The 18685-nt window shown below is 42.7% G+C and overlaps 2 protein-coding genes across 6 annotated transcripts; both read left to right on the forward strand.

Moving 5' to 3' along the window:
- LOC103653851 (plasmodesmata-located protein 8) lies at positions 1-4652 on the forward strand. The gene is made up of 3 exons (XM_008680659.4): positions 1-1332; positions 4063-4164; positions 4264-4652. The coding sequence occupies exons 1-3, from the start codon at positions 612-614 to the stop codon at positions 4272-4274; spliced, it is 834 nt and encodes a 277-aa protein (XP_008678881.1). The 5' UTR covers positions 1-611; the 3' UTR covers positions 4275-4652.
- A 5771-nt stretch (positions 4653-10423) lies between these two features.
- LOC100501647 (Hsp70-Hsp90 organizing protein 3) lies at positions 10424-17887 on the forward strand. 5 transcript variants are annotated; one of them, XR_004857617.1, is made up of 11 exons: positions 10424-11643; positions 12047-12335; positions 12422-12507; positions 15147-15370; positions 15461-15527; positions 15627-15686; positions 15758-15992; positions 16112-16196; positions 16343-16723; positions 17354-17404; positions 17498-17887. XR_004857617.1 is itself a non-coding variant. In NM_001196327.1 (7 exon segments), coding segments are annotated over 7 exon segments (1746 nt in total). In that variant the 5' UTR covers positions 10693-10737; the 3' UTR covers positions 15872-16043.
- The last annotated feature ends 798 nt before the right edge of the window (positions 17888-18685 follow it).

The raw sequence follows: 18685 nt of genomic DNA on the forward strand, positions 1-18685 counted from the left end.
GCCGCCGTACGTAGAGCAGACGAGTCCAACGGGTCCGCCCGCGCTGGCCTGCCGTGCATGAAAGGCGAGCGGATAAACTGACCGCCGGCGTGCCCCGAGCCACATGCTGACGGCGATGGAATCGCAAGCGTCCTCGCCAGGTAACGGGCGCGGGCGACGTCGTGTCCACTGTGCCACTGCCGCGACGTGAGCCGTGGGCCCGTGGGAGTGTCGGACACATCCGCGCCGTGCTGAACTTCAACGCACACGGACGCGAACTCGTCGACACGGCAGCGATCGTCGCTGACGCTGGCTCATATCAAAGTTGACATTGCCATTGCTGCCCATCCCAAAAAGGAATTGCTTTTGGTCGTGATGCCGCACAACACAACTGCACAAGAATCTCTGATGCGAGTAGCACAGCACCAAGCGTCCTTAAGATCGATCGATCGATCGATCGATCTGTATCCAAAGCAATGAAGCATGCAACCGCGGTTCAGAAGCTTCCAGAGAGCTAAGTTAAGCCCGTATAAAGCGAATCAAAATCGCCGCCCAGTTTGCATGTCCTAGCTACTAGCCTAGCAGCTAGCACTGTTGTGTCTAAGCTCAAGCACAGTCTCAAGGCTCCAACTATGCACCTGCTCATCAGCGGCCTCGTCGCGGCCGCACTCTTCCTCCACGTCGACGCCGCGCGGGGCACGTTCGTGTACGCAGGGTGCTCGCCGTCCAGGTACGCGCCCAACACGGCCTTCGAGAGCAACCTCAACTCCCTCCTGTCCTCCATGGCTCCCACCGCGTCCTCCGGCGCCACCTACAGCACCTTCACCGCCCCTGGCGCCGGCCTGGCGGAGGCCGAGTCCCCCGCCGCCTACGGCCTGTACCAGTGCCGCGGCGGCCTGCGCCCCGGCGAGTGCGTGGCGTGCGTGCGCGACACGGTGGCGCGGATCGGCGCGGTGTGCGCCGGCGCGGCCGCGGCGTCGCTGCAGTCGGACGGGTGCTACGTGCGCTACGGCGGCGCCTCCGCGGCGTACCACAGCTGCGGCGCCGGCACCAGCGGGGACCCCTGGTTCCTGAGGTCCCGCGACGCCGTCCTGTCGGAGCTGCAGGGCGTGGACGCCACCGCGGCCTCGGGCTCGGGCTCGGGCGGGTACAAGGTGAGCGCCTCGGGCCCCGTGCGGGGCGCCGCGCAGTGCCTCGGCGGCATCGCGGCGGGCGACTGCGCCGCGTGCCTGGCGCAGGCGGCGGCGCAGCTCCGCGGCACGTGCGGCGCCGCGCTCGCCGCCGACGTGTACCTGGTGCAGTGCTCCGTGAGGTACTGGACCGACGGCGCCAACCAGCTCCGGTCGTCGCAAGGTACGTGGTTGCACGGCCACACACCGTCACGTCCTATCCTAATCAATGACCATTAGCGCATTTCTATGTCTGTGTAACCTGAAAAAGGACAAGGGTTTGGCTATTTTAACGTTCTTAATTTGATCCTCTTACACTATATAAAATATGCTGCGTATTTTGCAGTCCAATGGTTAATGAGTTTTTTATTAGCACGATCGAGCTCGAATCTGTAGGACTGAAAGAAAAACACTTTTATTATCCAAAGTCCTGATCTTAAAAAAAAAACAGAAAGAGCGGATGCTACATGTGTGCGAATGAGCGAATCACTCGCTTGGTTGCAACCAGTGTGAGTGTGACTGGTTGGTTGGAATGGAACCGGGAATAGAATAGATTCCGAATTGGTAAGATTCCAAAGCTGATAAAGAGGACACAGGGAATATATGCACCCGGCATAAATTTGGCGGCCTTTTGGATCGATGTTACGGTAAAGCACACCGTCACTGCCCAGCCTAACTAGCTTATTAGTAGCTACTAGAATGCCCAAGAGTTAGCACTGCTTGTTGCAAACAGTAACACACGCTGTTTGCGTATGTCTCTAGGTGATCCTCGTCCATATATGGCCTAGTTCGGTTATTCTTATCCCACGTGGATTAGATGAGATTGAAAAAATTATAATTTTTTTAAATTATTTACAATTTAAATATACGTAATTAATATAGATTGAGAGAAAAATGAATAAGCCCTATATTAGCCTGAAATTTCAGTTCACAAGCTTATCCTCTTGATGCACAGGTCAAGAATATTAGTTGAGTGCTGAAATAATTCATCCATTCCAAACAGTAAATGTAGATCTTATTTTTTTCGAGGAGTCGTTTAGTAATATCAACTTTGCCCAAATATAAACAAAAACACTAATATTTGTGATGGATAATATGCACCACTAGCTTAATCATGAAATATATTTTGATAACGAACATATTTAGATATATATAAGTGTTGATATTATTTTTTTATAAATGTTACAAAACATGGATTGATTAACATGTCAAAAAGACAGATTTATCTTATTTTTTGGATGGAGGGAGTACTGAAATAAAGCTATATTTATTATACTATACTGAAAAGAGGAGTGAGATTCATTTGACCCTTATGTACTCGTCATAGTTTCACACCTTTTGTGATGGTGTCATTTTTAGTTAAAAACAAATTTGGTAAACACTAGATGATGATGCATTTAAAACACAAAAAAAATCTTCAAACTTCAAAAATATCCGATAATAACTCTAGAGATATACTAGGATAAGAGAAACCCAAATCAAATCTTTTAAACTTATTAATTTTTTCCTTAAGCTTCCAAAAAATATGTTTAGCTTTGAAGAGGGGAAACATCCAAAAACAAAGGAATTCATAAAGAACTGTAATTAGTGTCTAAAGATGGTTTGAAACATTCCAATTTCCATGATGAAAAACATAAGATGCAACCAACATGAATACAACTAGAGTTATTGTGTGTTGCATCTCATATTTTTTGTTCGATCAAGTAAGTAACATCGACTAGAACATTTTAGAAATTTTCTTCAATGGTTGATATTTTGTCATTTTGCTATAGCTTAATCGAAATTTTGGAAGCTCCGAGAGATAACCCCACAAGTTGCAAATATTTTATTTTGGTGATCCTTCATGTATATTGGCCTAAAATTTCAGCCCAAAGCTTATTCTCTTGATGCAGAGGTCAGGAAACTTATAGGGTGTTTGGTTTGAGAAATAAGGTAGTACATCATATTCTCATTCCTTATTTTTTTATTTGGTTTGTAGAATGGAATGAGTTGATCCATCACCACATCATTTCTCATAGTTAGTTAGTACTAACATGAAGAATAAGTACATCCTACTAAATTTATGAATGGACTTATGATGCTTGATGCATCACATTATTTTAGATGGAGTGATTACTAAAATCAAACACCTCCATAGTTCATTGGCGAAATACTTTATCCATTTCAAAATGTAGAGGATCCATTTCCCGACGAGTGCTATCGGTCACTCGAGAAGCATAAGCGTAAACAGGATGCAATGCCCTAGTCAAGACAATTTATTTCTGAGACCCATGTTGAATCTATAATTATAAATTAAGCTGAAGTGGTTTAAATATTTATATTTAATCTAAACTATAGAAATAAATCATCTAAATACTCTAAGGTCCAGTTTGTTTCGTTGAAATTGAATTCCATTTCAATAATTATAATTTAGACAAAACTAATTAAGTTTATATATTTATATATGTAATATATTTGTATATTATCCTAAATCATATAAGAGAGATAGTTATATACTACATTTATGTTATAGCGGCGCAAGTAGAAGAGTGTAATATAAGTTATACATCGGAAAAATAACATGTAAATCTATATAATCAATTTTCATCTCTCACCCCATAAATTTGAGATAGGCTTATATGATAACTTTGGAAAGTAGTGGAATGTCACATTCTAAAAAAATAGCATATTCCATTAGTAAGATTCAAATTCTTCAAAATGAAAGGAAACAAATGGGGCCTAAATGTATATTTAGCTCTAGATATATAGTTTTCATGGAGCTAATGGTTCAAGGGTTTCCTCTCATAGAATCCCTTTAATTTGTTTATTACCAAACCAGACCTAATTAGAGCTCTGTATATATAGTGCCGTTGTATACAGCCCTGCGCTAGTCCAGTTTTCTTTTGATTATAAATTCTGCGTCGTTTGGTGTCAGATAATCCGGAGGATGACGCTGGGAGGACACTGGCAATAGCAATTGGTATCTCGGCCGGGGTAGCAGCACTCGTAGTGTTCATCTCTTTCCTCAGAAAAGCATGTGAGGCACACTAGCTCTCACACCCTGTTTCTTCTTTCGAGACTTCGAGTAAGGAGACGGAAGGAGTATCTGATCTGTCTGCGCTTCATTTCTTCGCAGGCTCAAGCTAGCTACCCCCACAAGGCAGAGATGAAGAAGGGCTCGCACCGACCGCGCGCAGCAGTCGCTAACAATTTTTATCGTCTTCGTGAAAAGCACGACGGCCGTCGAGCTCGTACCGTAACTACAGCTATCGTCACATTGATTTTGCCGGGGATAGAGAATTAGAGATTCACTACCTGCTTGGGCTCTTTAAGCTGTCCGAGCAGCGGTGTCTGTTTATCAGTCTTTTAAACTTATAGTGTTGTGCCGTCTTAGTTCCTAAACTCTTAGGTCCCGTTTTTTTCTTTTCATTTTGAGGAATTGAAATCTTACTAGTGGAATAGGCTATTTTTTTAGAATGTGGCATTCCACCACTTTCCAAAGTTATCATATAAGTTTATCTCAAATTCATGGGGTGAGAGATGGAAATTGATTCTATAGATTTATATGTTATTTTTCCAATGCACAACTTATAGCACACTCTTCTAATTACTTCTCTATAACATAAATATAGTATATAACTATCTCTCTCATATGATTTATGATAATATACAAATATATTACATATTTAAATATATGAACTTAATTAGTTTTTTTCTAAATTATAATTATTAACATGGAATTCAATTCCAAGGAAACAAACGGACCCTTAAAGTATATATTTAGGTATTTAAGCTTGTGAAGTCGTATCATCTCGGTGCCTAAATTTTTAATATGTGTATTTTTGCCCTTATACATGTATGGTTGTGTCATCTGAGTCTCTAAACTTATTTTTATTGTTATTAAAAATAGACTCGGATGACACAACCATCGAAATATAATGGTCAGAATGTATATATTGAGAGTTTAAGAACCGTGATAATATAACTTCATAAGTTTAAAGATTGATAGTGTATTTTACTCTTTCTGCTTCATCTGTTTGATAATGCCGTGTGGCTAACTATACTGCCCTGGCCCCTGAGTGAGGCGTCGCCAGCGGGGATCGAATAGCAAGCTCAGGTACTGAGAGGGGAGAAATGCGACGCTCCAAAAAAAAATTAATTTTAGGTTGTAATAAAAAATACTAAATAAAATAAATTTATTTATATTTGTTTAATTTTTTAAGATTAGCTTTAGTTTGTACAAATCTAGTTATATAAAAATGTGGTTTTATTTTTTTCTAAAAAAACTTTTTTTAAAAGGAAATGTGGATCATTATATTACGAAGGGGATGAAAAGGTCAAATAAAAAGCCGTTAGGCTATCTCGAGCAGTTTAACCATATTTATACTCATATTCAAACTCTACTATGTAAACAGTGCAGTCTACAGTGCAGAACAATATTTTGGATGACCATATGAGTGACATACTTAAACACACATACAAAGAGGGGGAAAAATCTTAACTGCATAAAAATGCATTTAAGACCACAAATTTCTTAGACCTAATGCCCCCACAATATCCCATAATCTAGCCATATCTTAAGTGTTTTGGAGCAACTTGTGGCATTGGGAGCAGCTCCATCAACACACATGTAGGTTGGTTGGACCGTGGCTGCGAAAAAACTGTTGTAGGTTATGAGCTGTGAAAAAAACTGTTGTGTGCTGTGAACTGTTAAAATGTAAAAAACCGTTTGGTGTAAACTACTAAAATCCGCTAAAAGTTTCCATATATATTTTTACAGCTTCATCCAAAAGCTATTAAAAAACATGTTGAGAGATGCTTTCGGTTTTGCACTACGAGAAAGTCAGCTTTTAGCAAAAGCTGCTTTATAGATCCAGTCCTTTAGTTTGGCTTTTGGTTTTTAAAGAACAAAAGCCAAAGTCAAAAGCCAAACCAAACACACCCTATATTTTCACAAGCTCACAGCCCTAAACCCACAAAAAACAAGGGTATTAAAACCTTTCTAAAATTGCCCTGGACCTTTCAATTCAGTATCACGCTACCAGCCTTGGAAATTCAAATCTTCGTTCCCAGGAGCAAGATGTTGCGGACCAAAGCGAGATAGAACCTTGAGCCAAGTTTTCCTACCAAAGACATAAGCCACCAATATGTGTTGAATTGTCTCATCTTGCTGGTCACATAGAACACATTTATCAGGATGATCAAGCCCTCGGCACCCCAATCTATCCATTAAAAAATGGAAATTCTTATTCTACTCGAAGATTGGATCACAATGGAATGAAAGACACTTCGAGTAGGTCGTAGCGGAATTGAAGTTCTTATCTCAAAATACACTGCATTTCACAGACAACTTATACAACAAATAAGTATCGAAGTGCAAGTATAAAAGCAATAAAAATAAAAATAAAACACACAACACAGAGCAGATCATACAGACATGGTGATTTATCCCGAGGTTCGGCCAAGCCTAAAATTCTTGCCTAGTCCTCGTTGGAGTTAGCCACACCTTGGCTTGGAGTCTATTTCAACTCCTTTCTCCATTTGCTTAGATCTGTCAATGCGACAGATAGCGCCTTCCACTATGTCGCTTGTTGGCTACAATGACGCCGCGACTGCTTACAATCTTCTCGACAGCACTCCGGCATAGTAACAACGCTCAAGATCTTGCTCTTGTTCTCATCAGCACTTCCCCTCTCTCTAAAGGCTTATAATTGCGCCAGAGACACATAACTACGCCTCACCAACTAGAATGAACTTAGCTCTTTTGAGCTGCTTCCAGGTTCTCACTTTGACACTACTCCTCCTTCTAGTGACCTTGCTCTATATCTTGATCTTGATCTTGAGCCTTATGACTTACACCTCATAACTATATATGTTACCTCATTGGTTGTAAATCACGTCCTTAAGTAGTGATCTTCGATGCACCATAGCTCTTCTCAACTCAATCAACCTTGACTTTGCAAGTTTTCTTCTTCACCCCTAGCTTTGGGTTCCTCGGCCTCCTTGACCCTCTCCCGTGCACTCGGTACCTCAAAGCTCTTCTTGCTTCTATCCTTGGCTTGATCAGCTGTCTCTAAGATATGAACACCAAGACTCACTTAAGCAATGTTCTCCTTCAGTTGTGATGTCAACAATCATGATCCACTCAACCTTTGGACCATCACATTTGTTCACTTGTGTTGAACCATGTACGCTAAGCACATGTTCAACACTTATCATACTCATCAGTCCTTTAACTGGGTTGTCATCCAAACCATCAAAAACCACAAGAGAGCTTTCACTATAAATCTTCTATTGGCTTTTAGTTTGACTTCAATTTGCAAAAGTTGGCTCATATTGAGTTAAGTTAGTATGTTTGAGTTGCTTTAGGTGTGTTGGCATAAATCACCAAAAAATGGGGAGATTGAAAGGGAAATGTGCCCTTGGGCCATATCTAGTTGTTTTGGTGATTAACTGCCAACACACCACTTTGAACTAACCTTCTTCATATGAGCATGAGCTCAGGTTTAAATCAAGCAAATTGAAGATGAGAAGTCCAAATGAGTTGGATTGGAAGACCAAAAAGTGCAACCTTGGGTAAAACTACAAAAACAAGAGGTTTAAGTATTTGAATAAGTTTCACTTACACTATACTATGTTTATTGCACCTTTATTTGGCTACTAAAATGACACTTGGACTTAGCTTGAGCTTATTGCAAACCATTTTGAAATGAAGTGATAAAGGTATGGTTCTAGCTCTTAGTCAATTTTTTGTTGCTAACTATGTTTGTCTAAGTGCTAGGAATCACTATAAAGAGAGTAAAAAAGAAGTGAAGGAGTTTGGCTCAAAAGAGCCAAACTTGGGCCAGACTGTGCTTCACCGGACAGTCTGGTGCTGGCCTGATCATCTGGCTGCAACTGCCTGCTCTCGGGTTTCTGCTTGGTCTCGCTGGCTAAAATTCACCGGATAGTCCAGTGTGCACCGGACATGTCCGGTGCTGGTCTGGTCATCTGTCCGCAACTACCTGCTCTCGGGTTTCTGCTTGACTCGTTGGCTAAAATTCATCGGACAGTCCGGTGTGCACCGGACATGTCCGGTGGGCCAAACGACCAATGGCTCTCCAGCGGTGGCAACGATTGGTAGCACGATCGACGCCGATCACGTTAGTACGCCAATGGTCGGGAGGGGTCACCGGACAGTCTGGCGCCCACCCGAAAAGGAAGGCGACCAATCAACCGATCCTGTGACCGTTGCAGACCGGACTGTCCGGTGCACCCGCGGACATAAGACAATCTTTAGTTTTCAAATGAAGAAACAACGGTTCGTTGGCCTCTTGGGCTATAAAAGAGGCCCCTAGGTGCCTCTACCAGTACACCAAGCATTCTAAGAGCACACTACAACTACGAGCCTCCGCCACCACGCCTTCGAAGTGTTTGAGAGAGATTTGAGCGCTTTTCTGAGGTGTTACTATATTGATTTGATTCTCACGCTCTCTTCTTTGCTTATGTGCCTGTTGTTGCTGTGATTGTTCTCTTGTGTGCGTGATCTTACTCCCTCCCTTACTCCGTTTTGATTGTGATCATGTTGTGTAAGGCGTTAGAGACTCGAACTTGTGGAGATTTCTCACAAATAGGATATTGTGTATAAGGAAGAACTGTGATACTCAAGTTTGATCTCTGGATCACTTGAGAGGGGTTGACTGCAACCCTCGTCCATTGACCGAAACCACGGGATAAAATTTGTCGTATCTCTTGTGCCATCTACTTTATTGCAATTTTTATCTCTTCCGAGTTCCAAATTCCCACTTGTGATATTGCTCTAAGTCTAAACTATATCTTGGTAGAGCAATCAAGTGAAAGTAACTCCTCTCTTTCTCTCTACTCTCAAACTTGGTTTTATTCTCTCTAACTCATATTATAGACCAAGTTTATGTTTTTTTGGAGCAAGTTTTGTAGGTTCACCTATTCACCCCCTCTAGGTGCTCTCACCTATACCCACCAATATTTCAATAGACATGATCATTTTAATCACCAAAGTAAGTATCAAATATAGAATATTGAAGCCACATACCTCATCAATAATGAAAGATGCTAAAATAGCATATTATGTTTGCGTTTAGCATGATAACTTTATCGAACCTGACATAATTCTATCACAAGTTCAACATTTTATTTTATATGTAACATTTCTAATAATCTAGCCCCACATGTCATAGGATAGCAGTATGGGGCAATAGAGAACATATCCATGCCTATCATACTCGTTGGGTATAGTAAATGACCCAATAAAATCTCCATGGGTATCAAAATTCACCGTACACATACCCTAATGGGGGTTTTACCCTTCGAGTACTGGGTTTGAGGTACCCATTGCCATCTCTAAACTTAAGCACTTCACAAAGTATCTACGCTAATCGTCGAGTGATGCTATTAAACACTAGGATGAAGCCTCTTCTTTGCAATGTTTCTGAGCTCCCATATTTAGGATGGCTGATTGATATGGTATTTATAACCCCCACATTCAAAAGAGTCATTGGTAACCAATATACTTTTTTGCGTACCACTAGACATGTTCGGTGCCTTTCACGTGGATTAGCCGTTGTTGACCATTGAGCCCTTTGGGTATCCAGTGCGACATTGGTGATATACAAGACATGTCTGGTGTCTTGTACTCGACTCGCTTATATTTTGCAACCTCTTCGAGTGTCGTATTTGGTGCACCACCGAACACGTCCAATCTCCAATGCGTTGTAGCCGCCCACGCCCCTGCTGCAGACCTGTCCGGTGTACACGATCTGTTGCACTCGTTCTTTAGACCAATCCTCAGCTCATGCAGCACACCTGTCTGGTGCATTATGATTTTTTTGGTCTTTGTGTTTCTTCTCTTTGGCTTTTTTTGTCAGGCTATTGGATTCTCACTTGATCTTGACAAGTCTTTCAATAAGTCTTCAAATGTTTTCTTTGAGGTATTGATCTTCTTGATCACTCGTTGCCTTGTCCAAGTATACGTTGTATTCTTTGAACTATAAACATAAATACAAACAAACATATTAGTACAATTGATCATGTGGAGCATTAAACACCAAAGTCAGATATTCAAATGATCCTATTTTCTTTACCATCTCCAAAATATATAAAAAGATGTAAGAGTTTGGAAAACGGCCCGTTTATATGGGAATATGTCAAATGCAAATCAATCTATTCATATAGGAACATATAATATTTCAAATTAATCCTTACATTTTTTGTATATATTTTTTTAAAAAGGTTCGTTTGCACGATTTGCAGTAATGGTTGGTTTCCATCGAAGATGGAAACACACACAGTGCAGGCCGTGATCCGATGGAAACACACACAGTGCAGGCCGTGATCATCGGATCGTCCTTCCGTAGCCTTCCGTGACCGTGATCCCTCATCCCTGATCAGCTACTTCGTACAGGAACCTTCCAGAACTCTTGAGAACTGGGATCCAACGCAGCTGGGCTCCTCTCGGTTTTATAAAAATCTCAACAGGGTTTCGTTTTTTCGCCTTAATCCCCATCAAACCCCAAGCGCGCACCCATCTTCTGGCCTTTCCAGCCGCCAAGCCTTCTAGAAGCTTCAAGAGCTCGATTCGATCGGAACCCTCGCCATGGCCGACGAGGCGAAGGCGAAGGGTAACGCGGCGTTCTCGGCCGGCCGCTTCGAGGAGGCGGCGCGGCACTTCACGGACGCCATCGCGCTTGCCCCAGACAACCACGTCCTCTACTCCAACCGGTCGGCGGCGCTCGCCTCGCTCCACCGCTACTCCGATGCTCTCGCCGACGCGCAGAAGACCGTCGACCTCAAGCCCGACTGGGCCAAGGGCTACTCCCGCCTCGGCGCGGCGCACCTCGGCCTCGGCGACGCGGCCAGCGCCGTCGCCGCCTACGAGAAGGGCCTCGAGCTCGACCCCAGCAACGAGGGCCTCAAAGCGGGGCTCCAGGACGCCAAGAAAGCCGCCGCCGCCCCTCCGCGCCGCGGGTCGTCCGGCCCCGACGCCATCGGCCAGATGTTCCAGGGCCCCGAGCTGTGGAGCAAGATCGCGTCCGACCCCTCCACGCGCGCCTACCTTAACGAGCCCGATTTTATGCATATGATGCGCGAAGTGCAGAGGAACCCCAGCAGCATCAGTATGTATCTCTCCGATCCCCGCATGATGCAGGTGCTCAGCCTCATGCTTAATGTCAAGATCCAGAGACCCGAGGCCTCCGAGCCGTCGCAGTCTACCCCGCCGCCGCCGAAGCAGCAGCAGCAGCAGCAGACGCCGCCTTCTGAGACGAAGGCTAGGGATGTGGAGCCCGAGCCCGAGGCAGAGCCGATGGATTTGACTGATGAGGAAAAGGACCGCAAGCAGACGAAAGCTGCTGCTCAGAAAGAGAAGGAGTTAGGTAACGCAGCTTACAAGAAGAAGGACTTCGAGGTGGCAATCCAGCATTACACCAAAGCCTTGGAACTTGACGACGAGGATATTTCCTATCTGACTAACCGAGCAGCAGTCTACATTGAGATGGGAAAGGTGAGGCTATTCTATTTGGCTGGTTTCATCCAGTGAGCTCTCACATTGTTTGATTGTTGATGTTCATTTGACTTGGTTTATGCAACACACAAATCAGTAGTAGACTAAATTGAGATGTACAGCAATTAGGTATACTATTGAGTAGCCATTATGAGGATTTGTATTACTTGTTTGTCACGTGCGAATGCTAATAGTGGCTAGTAGTGAGAAGTGCTTAGTTGAGAAGCAATTGTATTCTTGCATAGTGCTTAGTCTAGGAGTAAGAGCACAATATATTACATGATTTAACTGTGTCTTGTGCCCGAAATATGGCATTCTTTTTTGCTAGATAGTCTATAGCCTTCTTTTACTTTTGGTAGCCAAAGTTGTTGCTGTATTGCATTAATATTATATTTTACTGCAGTACGATGAATGCATCAAGGACTGTGATAAGGCTGTGGAGAGGGGAAGAGAACTTCGTGCTGATTTCAAGATGATTTCAAGGGCACTGACAAGAAAAGGAACAGCTCTGGTCAAACTTGCTAAGACCTCTAAGGATTTTGATATTGCTATCGAGACCTTCCAGAAGGCTCTGACTGAGCATCGGAACCCAGACACTCTTAAAAAGTTAAATGAGGCTGAGAAAGCAAAGAAAGAGTTAGAGCAACAAGAGTATTATGATCCAAAATTGGCAGATGAGGAGAGAGAGAAAGGTATGTATAAGTTTATAATGTCATCTCTAGGACATGTGATGGTTGTTTCTCTACTATAGTTTTGTAATTTGTCTTATGATTTGTAGGCAATGAGTTCTTCAAGGAGCAAAAATACCCAGAAGCAATAAAACACTACACAGAGGCTCTCAAGAGAAACCCGAAGGATCCTAGGGTAGTTATTCTACCTCTATTTTACACAGTCTGCCTTTGTTATAGTATAACATATGAAATATTTGGGAAACTTGGTTATTGATATTGAATTACATGACTTTGTTGTTTGTGTAATACAAGTTTCACCAAAAAAGGAAAAAAAGACTAAATCATTCATTTTCTGTTTTTCCACATCCTTATATGGCTTGTTATGGCTGTGTTTTCCTTGGGCAATGGGTTGCTAAAGGGTGGGATTTATGCTGTTGCTGAGTGGTTCGCCTAGTGCCTTGGTTTACATATCAGAGAAGGCGATAGGTATAAGGAGAACACTGCTGATTGAGATAAGAATGACCACTAGAAGATAAGAGATGCATTTCTTGGTTGACTTGAAAAGGATTCTTGCTCTTATATGAAGCTACTTAACTCAGCATTCGGTCTTCAACTTGGAAAATGCAATTGATTCCTGTTCTCTTCTAAATTGTAGCTTCCACAATTCGCTTTCCTGATAAACTATGATTTGAATCCTTGACTCAACATTTCCACATGAACCATCCATTGTTGGTTCCTGGCTAGACACAAAGGGTGTCTGCTGCAATAACTACATAGTATTGCTATTGCACTTAATTTGAACATTAGGTGGTGTTTGGCAACTGGGTTATGAGGGTTGGGAAAGGGAAATGATGGATAGGGTAGATTTATTCCAATGTTTGGACTTTGGATTATGGTTATGGGAAATTGGGAATATATATTGGTCTGTGAGGGCTAGTTTGGTGACTAGGAAATGGAGGGGATCCATTGGGGAGGAATCCCCTTGCTATTCAAAATTGAATAGCAATTTGAGTAGCAAGGGGATTCCTCCCCCATGGATCCCCTCCATTTCCTGGTCACCAAATCAGCAATGAAAGAGGGATATGTGCTCCTCATATCTCAATGTTTGTATCCCACCATGAGGGCTTGTTTGTAAGGGTGGAATTGGGTTAAAAAAAGGGTGGCGGAGAGGCTGCTTTGAATCTGTGACCTGGTGACTCAGTGAGACAGCTCTCACCACTTCTCTAAAATGGCTAAAAAGTACCTCTATTGAAAAGGATAGCTTCCACACAAGTATGCTTTTGTAATTTCCCCTCTATTTCCCCAACCCATGCTCATAGGTAGGTGCCAAACAAGGGAATGTGAAATGATGTTGATTTCACAAACCAAAATCCACAGATAAGCCACACCCATATCCCTTTCCCGTTCCAACCTAATATCCAAAAATACCGGTCGTATCACATTAACTCTAGAAATTCAGGTACTTCCCTCTCTGTTTATTCTAGGTTATTTTGAATTATTTGGTTGTAACAATGGTGGGTGTGCATACCTCCAACAATGCCAATTGCTAACTCAGCTCTTCTAGCTCATATAATTCATACCCTCATTTTTTGGAGGGAGAGAAGGGTTAGCTCTTTGTGATGACCTACTGTCTTTCAAATTTCTCTTGATGTTTAGTTGGTCATTGCTTATGGGCCTGGTTGGATGCTTCCCCCGATAGCCTTGCTGGGCAAGGCAATCTTGCCAGTGGAGGTGAGCTGAATTGGCTCTCCCGCTTTGAGTAAGGAAAAAAAGCTGGAAATCCAGGGTAGCGAGGCAAGCTAGTGCAGAAACCAAACATGAACTAAGCATGCAGTACATCTCACCCAGTTGTCTTTTTTTGCTTTGAGAACCACATTAGCTTTGAGCATTGTGTAAAAGCTAGATGATTGGAGCATTAATCTTTTAAGCTAGCTTTTATTGAAGTGGATGTGATCATTGTTTAAAAGGCGTCGCCTAGGCGACGCCTAGGCGTCCAGGCGACAAATTTGGCTAGGCGTCCGCGCCGCCCAGGTAACATTAAGTATGGCGTCTGCCTAGGCGCGGTAGGCGTCTCGGCGACGCCTTAGCCTAGGGTTTGCATTGGGCTAGGGTTTGCACTGGGCTTTAGGCGTGTTTTGGGCTTCCCTGTGCGCGCGCGGCAATCCTCTTTCCTGCGCGCCGCAAATTTCTCTGCGCGCGCTCTCTGTCCCTGCGTGCGGCTGCCCTGCGCGCGGCAATTCTCTCTGCTCCCTCTCCCTGCGCGCGCTCTCTCTCGCGCGCTCGCGGCTGCTCCCTGCTCTGGGCGCGCGGCTGTGGTTCTCTGGGCGCGCGGCTGCTGCTCTGGGTGCGCGACTGCTGGTGTGCTGGCTGCTGCTCGTTGGTAGGTCTCCTCCCCGTCCCCGCTTCCTCCTCCCCTGTGCGCGCTCTCTCCCTGCGCGCGGCGGCTGCTGCTTGCTACTAAGGCGTCGCCTAGGCGCCCGCCTAAGTCGCCTAGGCGGTGGCTGGGCGCCTAGTTCCGCCTAGCCGCCTTTTAAACCATGGATGTGATGACTAGACCTTAGAACTAGCAGGTGTCTCTAACTTGTTGGAGCTTGTTATTGGTGTCTTGTGTGCTTGTGCTATTTTGCTATTTAATTGATTCTGATTTAAGAAAATATTAGCTGATCTATGTAGTAATTGTTCCATGATATGTTTCTTAATTGACATCCTTTCTTTCTGCTGTTATAAATTGAGCTGCTTAATGTTGTTGCACTCTGTAGCTGTGTCTCTGTATAAGCTTACATGTTTTACTTGCAACCTTTAATTGACTTTGAAATGTTTATTTATCTACAGGTTTATAGCAATAGGGCCGCCTGCTACACCAAGTTAGGAGCCATGCCTGAAGGTCTTAAAGACGCAGAAAAGTGTCTTGAACTTGACCCCACCTTCACCAAAGGGTATACGAGGAAAGGTGCAATTCAGTTCTTCATGAAAGAATATGACAAGGCCGTGGAAACCTACCAGGCTGGCTTGAAGCATGACCCGAACAACCAGGAACTGCTTGATGGTGTTAAGAGGTATTAAAGCTTATGCAATCCAGTAATCTGATTGTTCAGTTTATATTGCATAAACAGCATGCCAACCTTTTTGTTTTGTAACATTTGCAGGTGTGTTGAACAGATCAACAAGGCCAACAGAGGTGAAATAAGCCAGGACGAATTGCAAGAAAGACAGGTAACCATACTAGGTTATGCTTCTGTGAATCTGTGTTCTGTGGTTTGCAGCTTCAAAAGTTCAGATTGAGTTAAACTGTTCTTCGTGCTGTTTGTGCAGAACAAAGCTATGCAAGACCCAGAGATCCAGAACATTCTTACCGACCCTATCATGCGACAGGTAGCATCGAGTCCCTGTATTCGATTGGTATCTTGTGTATACAGGCCGGCTAATGATGTCATGTTTTGCAGGTTCTAATAGATTTCCAGGAGAACCCAAGTGCGGCCCAGGAGCACCTGAAGAACCCCGGGGTTATGCAGAAGATTCAGAAGCTTGTAAGTGCTGGGATAGTTCAGATGAGATGATCGAGCGATGCGATGATTGGCTTTGTTCGTTCACGTGCACCCTGGTCATACATATGTTTTAACAAGCAGCAGCGGCATAAGAATGAACCTGTTCGGGGGCTAATCTTATTCCTTTTGGATTGTAAGTGCATTGACATTGGATAATTCATGTTTGTGGCACTGAGTTTCGAGTATACGCTACTTTCTAATCTTTGAGATGTGCGCACGCTACGAACTGATCATCGGATTTTCTGTACATAGGGCTGCCTCACTGCTCGTTACCCGTTTGATTTGAATTTGAGGCTTGAGGACTTGGTTAAAGCCACACCTCCCTCCAGTCAAACTGGTAAAAACTGTTCCTTTGGCGGTAAAACCTGCTACTTCTCCGTCCGTCAATTTTTCAATCCAAAGGAGCTTAGATTAGATGTTTCAGCACCACTCGCATTGGATCTGTCTGCAATGTGGAATGTAAAATGACAAAGGTCTCTTTAGAATGTAGGCATTTTCGAAGAAGCATACAGAAATTTCATTGGAATCTAGGGTGGTCGACTGTCGAGGGAGCGTCTTATTCCTATGAAATTTCTGCTTTATTTTATAAAATTTCTACTTTCTAAATTGACCCTTCGTTATTGAAAGCTCGATTGAAGGATTATTTTCTGAATCCTGCTCTTTTTTTCTATGTTTTTGAACTAATTCATGTAAAATTTATGTACTATTTTTGTGAAATTCTGCGTTCCAAAGAAGCCCTGAACTATTCTTTCTTTTTAGCTGTTAAATTGTTCTTCTTGCTCCACGGCTAAACATGGCATTAGCTATTGGATTGATCTTCTTGCTCTAAAGAACTGGATGCTGAAAATCGAGGGGCTCTGAATGGTACGGAACCGAGCTCATCTTGCGTTGCGTACTGAATGCCTAGCGGGTTTTATTCGATATGAAGACAAGTATTTTACACGTGGATATGTTAATGGACAAGAAAATATATCTACTGGATAGACACATATATACGTACGGGGTCATATCGTTCTATCTATTAACTATCAAGTTATGTAATTATTATGGTTTGTTATATTTTGAGTTGAATTTATTTTTGTGTGTTTGTTTAGCATTTTGAGTGATTGATATATTAGAATTTGAGACTTCACTAGCGGGTACAGTTACCCAATAGATAAAATCACCCGCGTGCGTACGAATATGGGTAAGATTCTACACCCACGAGTAGATATGGTAAGCCGACGAGTATAATTTGTGCATCTAGTTGATGATTATCAGAGTTCACTTTTTGTACTTAAGGAAGAGTAGTTGATGATCATTTTTTAAAGCCTTCAACAGTTCAAGCACTAATTTATGCATCTAGTTGGATAAGAGGCTCTCAACATGAGAAAAAATTGCACCTATTCTTGTGGTAGGTAATCCTATTATAGGTTGTAACATAGCAACTATATTTAATATTTCTTTTAACTTTTATTCTATGTAATGCTGATGTGTCATGTGTGGACTGTTCAGGAGGAAGATGATGGTGATATCGAGTTTGTGGAGTTCCCTAAGGGGGTGGAGGTAAGCAATTAGTAAGTATATGTATATTAGCTATCAAAATCAATAGTGGTGTATTGATTTATAAACTATATTGATTTATAATTTTTTATACAGGTTGAAGGAATATGTGCTAGCCTTTTGGTTTTGGTGGCATGCTTTTAGCCTTTTGGATGTTGACAGGTTCTAACTTAGAACTTCTAAGGGAGATAGGAGTCATAGCCTTTTGGATGCTGCTAGCCTTTTGTTGGCATGTTGACATGCTGCACTTGTGCTGCTAGAGCAGCAGTGCTAGCCTTTTGGTGGTTGACTGCGACTAGTTCTGGTTGTTTCTTTTCATGGCAGGAAAGTGCATGTAAAAGTGGCTAAACTATTACTCACCTAGGAACAGAATGTACATTGTCTTTTGTCTAGTCTAGTGGTACAGTCTTGTTGACACATAATGAAAATGTAAAATTGTATGTTGTCTAAATTCTGAATTTTTATGATGCTTGAGTTCAAACTTCAGAGATTCTACATTCTGAGCTTCTGAATTTTGATTGTGGCCTTAGAGCCTTGCTGTTGCTGGGAATCAGGTTCATGGGTGGGGTCTGCTACTTCTCTGTTGCTTGCTTGTTTGTGCACTGAAAGTCGCCTAGAGGGAGGGTGGATAGGTGAAACCTGAAAATTATAAACTTTGAACACAAACTCTGTTCGAGGTTATAGTTAGAATCAGTAATAATGAAATCGGAGTGCGGAAGAGAGTTCTTGCTATGAGTTTCTCAATTAATATAGATAACTTTGGGAGCTAACTCAAAGAGATTGCAAGCAAGAGAACTTTAAAGAGGGGAGAGGAATAATCAAATCACAATACAAAATTAGCACAAAGACATGGATAATTTGTTTTTAGAGGTTCGATTTCAAAGAACATACTCCCCGTCGAGGAGGCCATGTAGGCCATCCTCTCTCAAACGGTCACTTAGACCGGTTGAGTGCTTCTTCTTAAGGCCATGTTTGGTTCTTTTAGTCACTAGACTAAACTTTAGTGACAAAAGTACCCTGTTTGGTCTTAGTAACTGAACAGGACTAAAGAGCATTAATTGTTGTGAATAATGATTGTATTACCCCTATTAATTAGTGGATGTTTGCTGCAAGAAGAAATGTAGAGGACAAATAAGGTAAAAATCCTACTTTAGTCCCTTTTAGTCACCCATTGGTGACTAAAGAACTAAAGTTTAGTCACCCCACTTTAGTCACCATGTTTGCTTCTTTAGGGACTAAAAGTGACTAAACTTTAGTCACCCAAACCAAATGGAGCCTTAATAT

The sequence above is a fragment of the Zea mays genome, chromosome 4 (genome assembly GCF_902167145.1).
Source record: "Zea mays cultivar B73 chromosome 4, Zm-B73-REFERENCE-NAM-5.0, whole genome shotgun sequence".
NCBI classification, from domain to species: Eukaryota; Viridiplantae; Streptophyta; class Magnoliopsida; order Poales; family Poaceae; genus Zea; species Zea mays.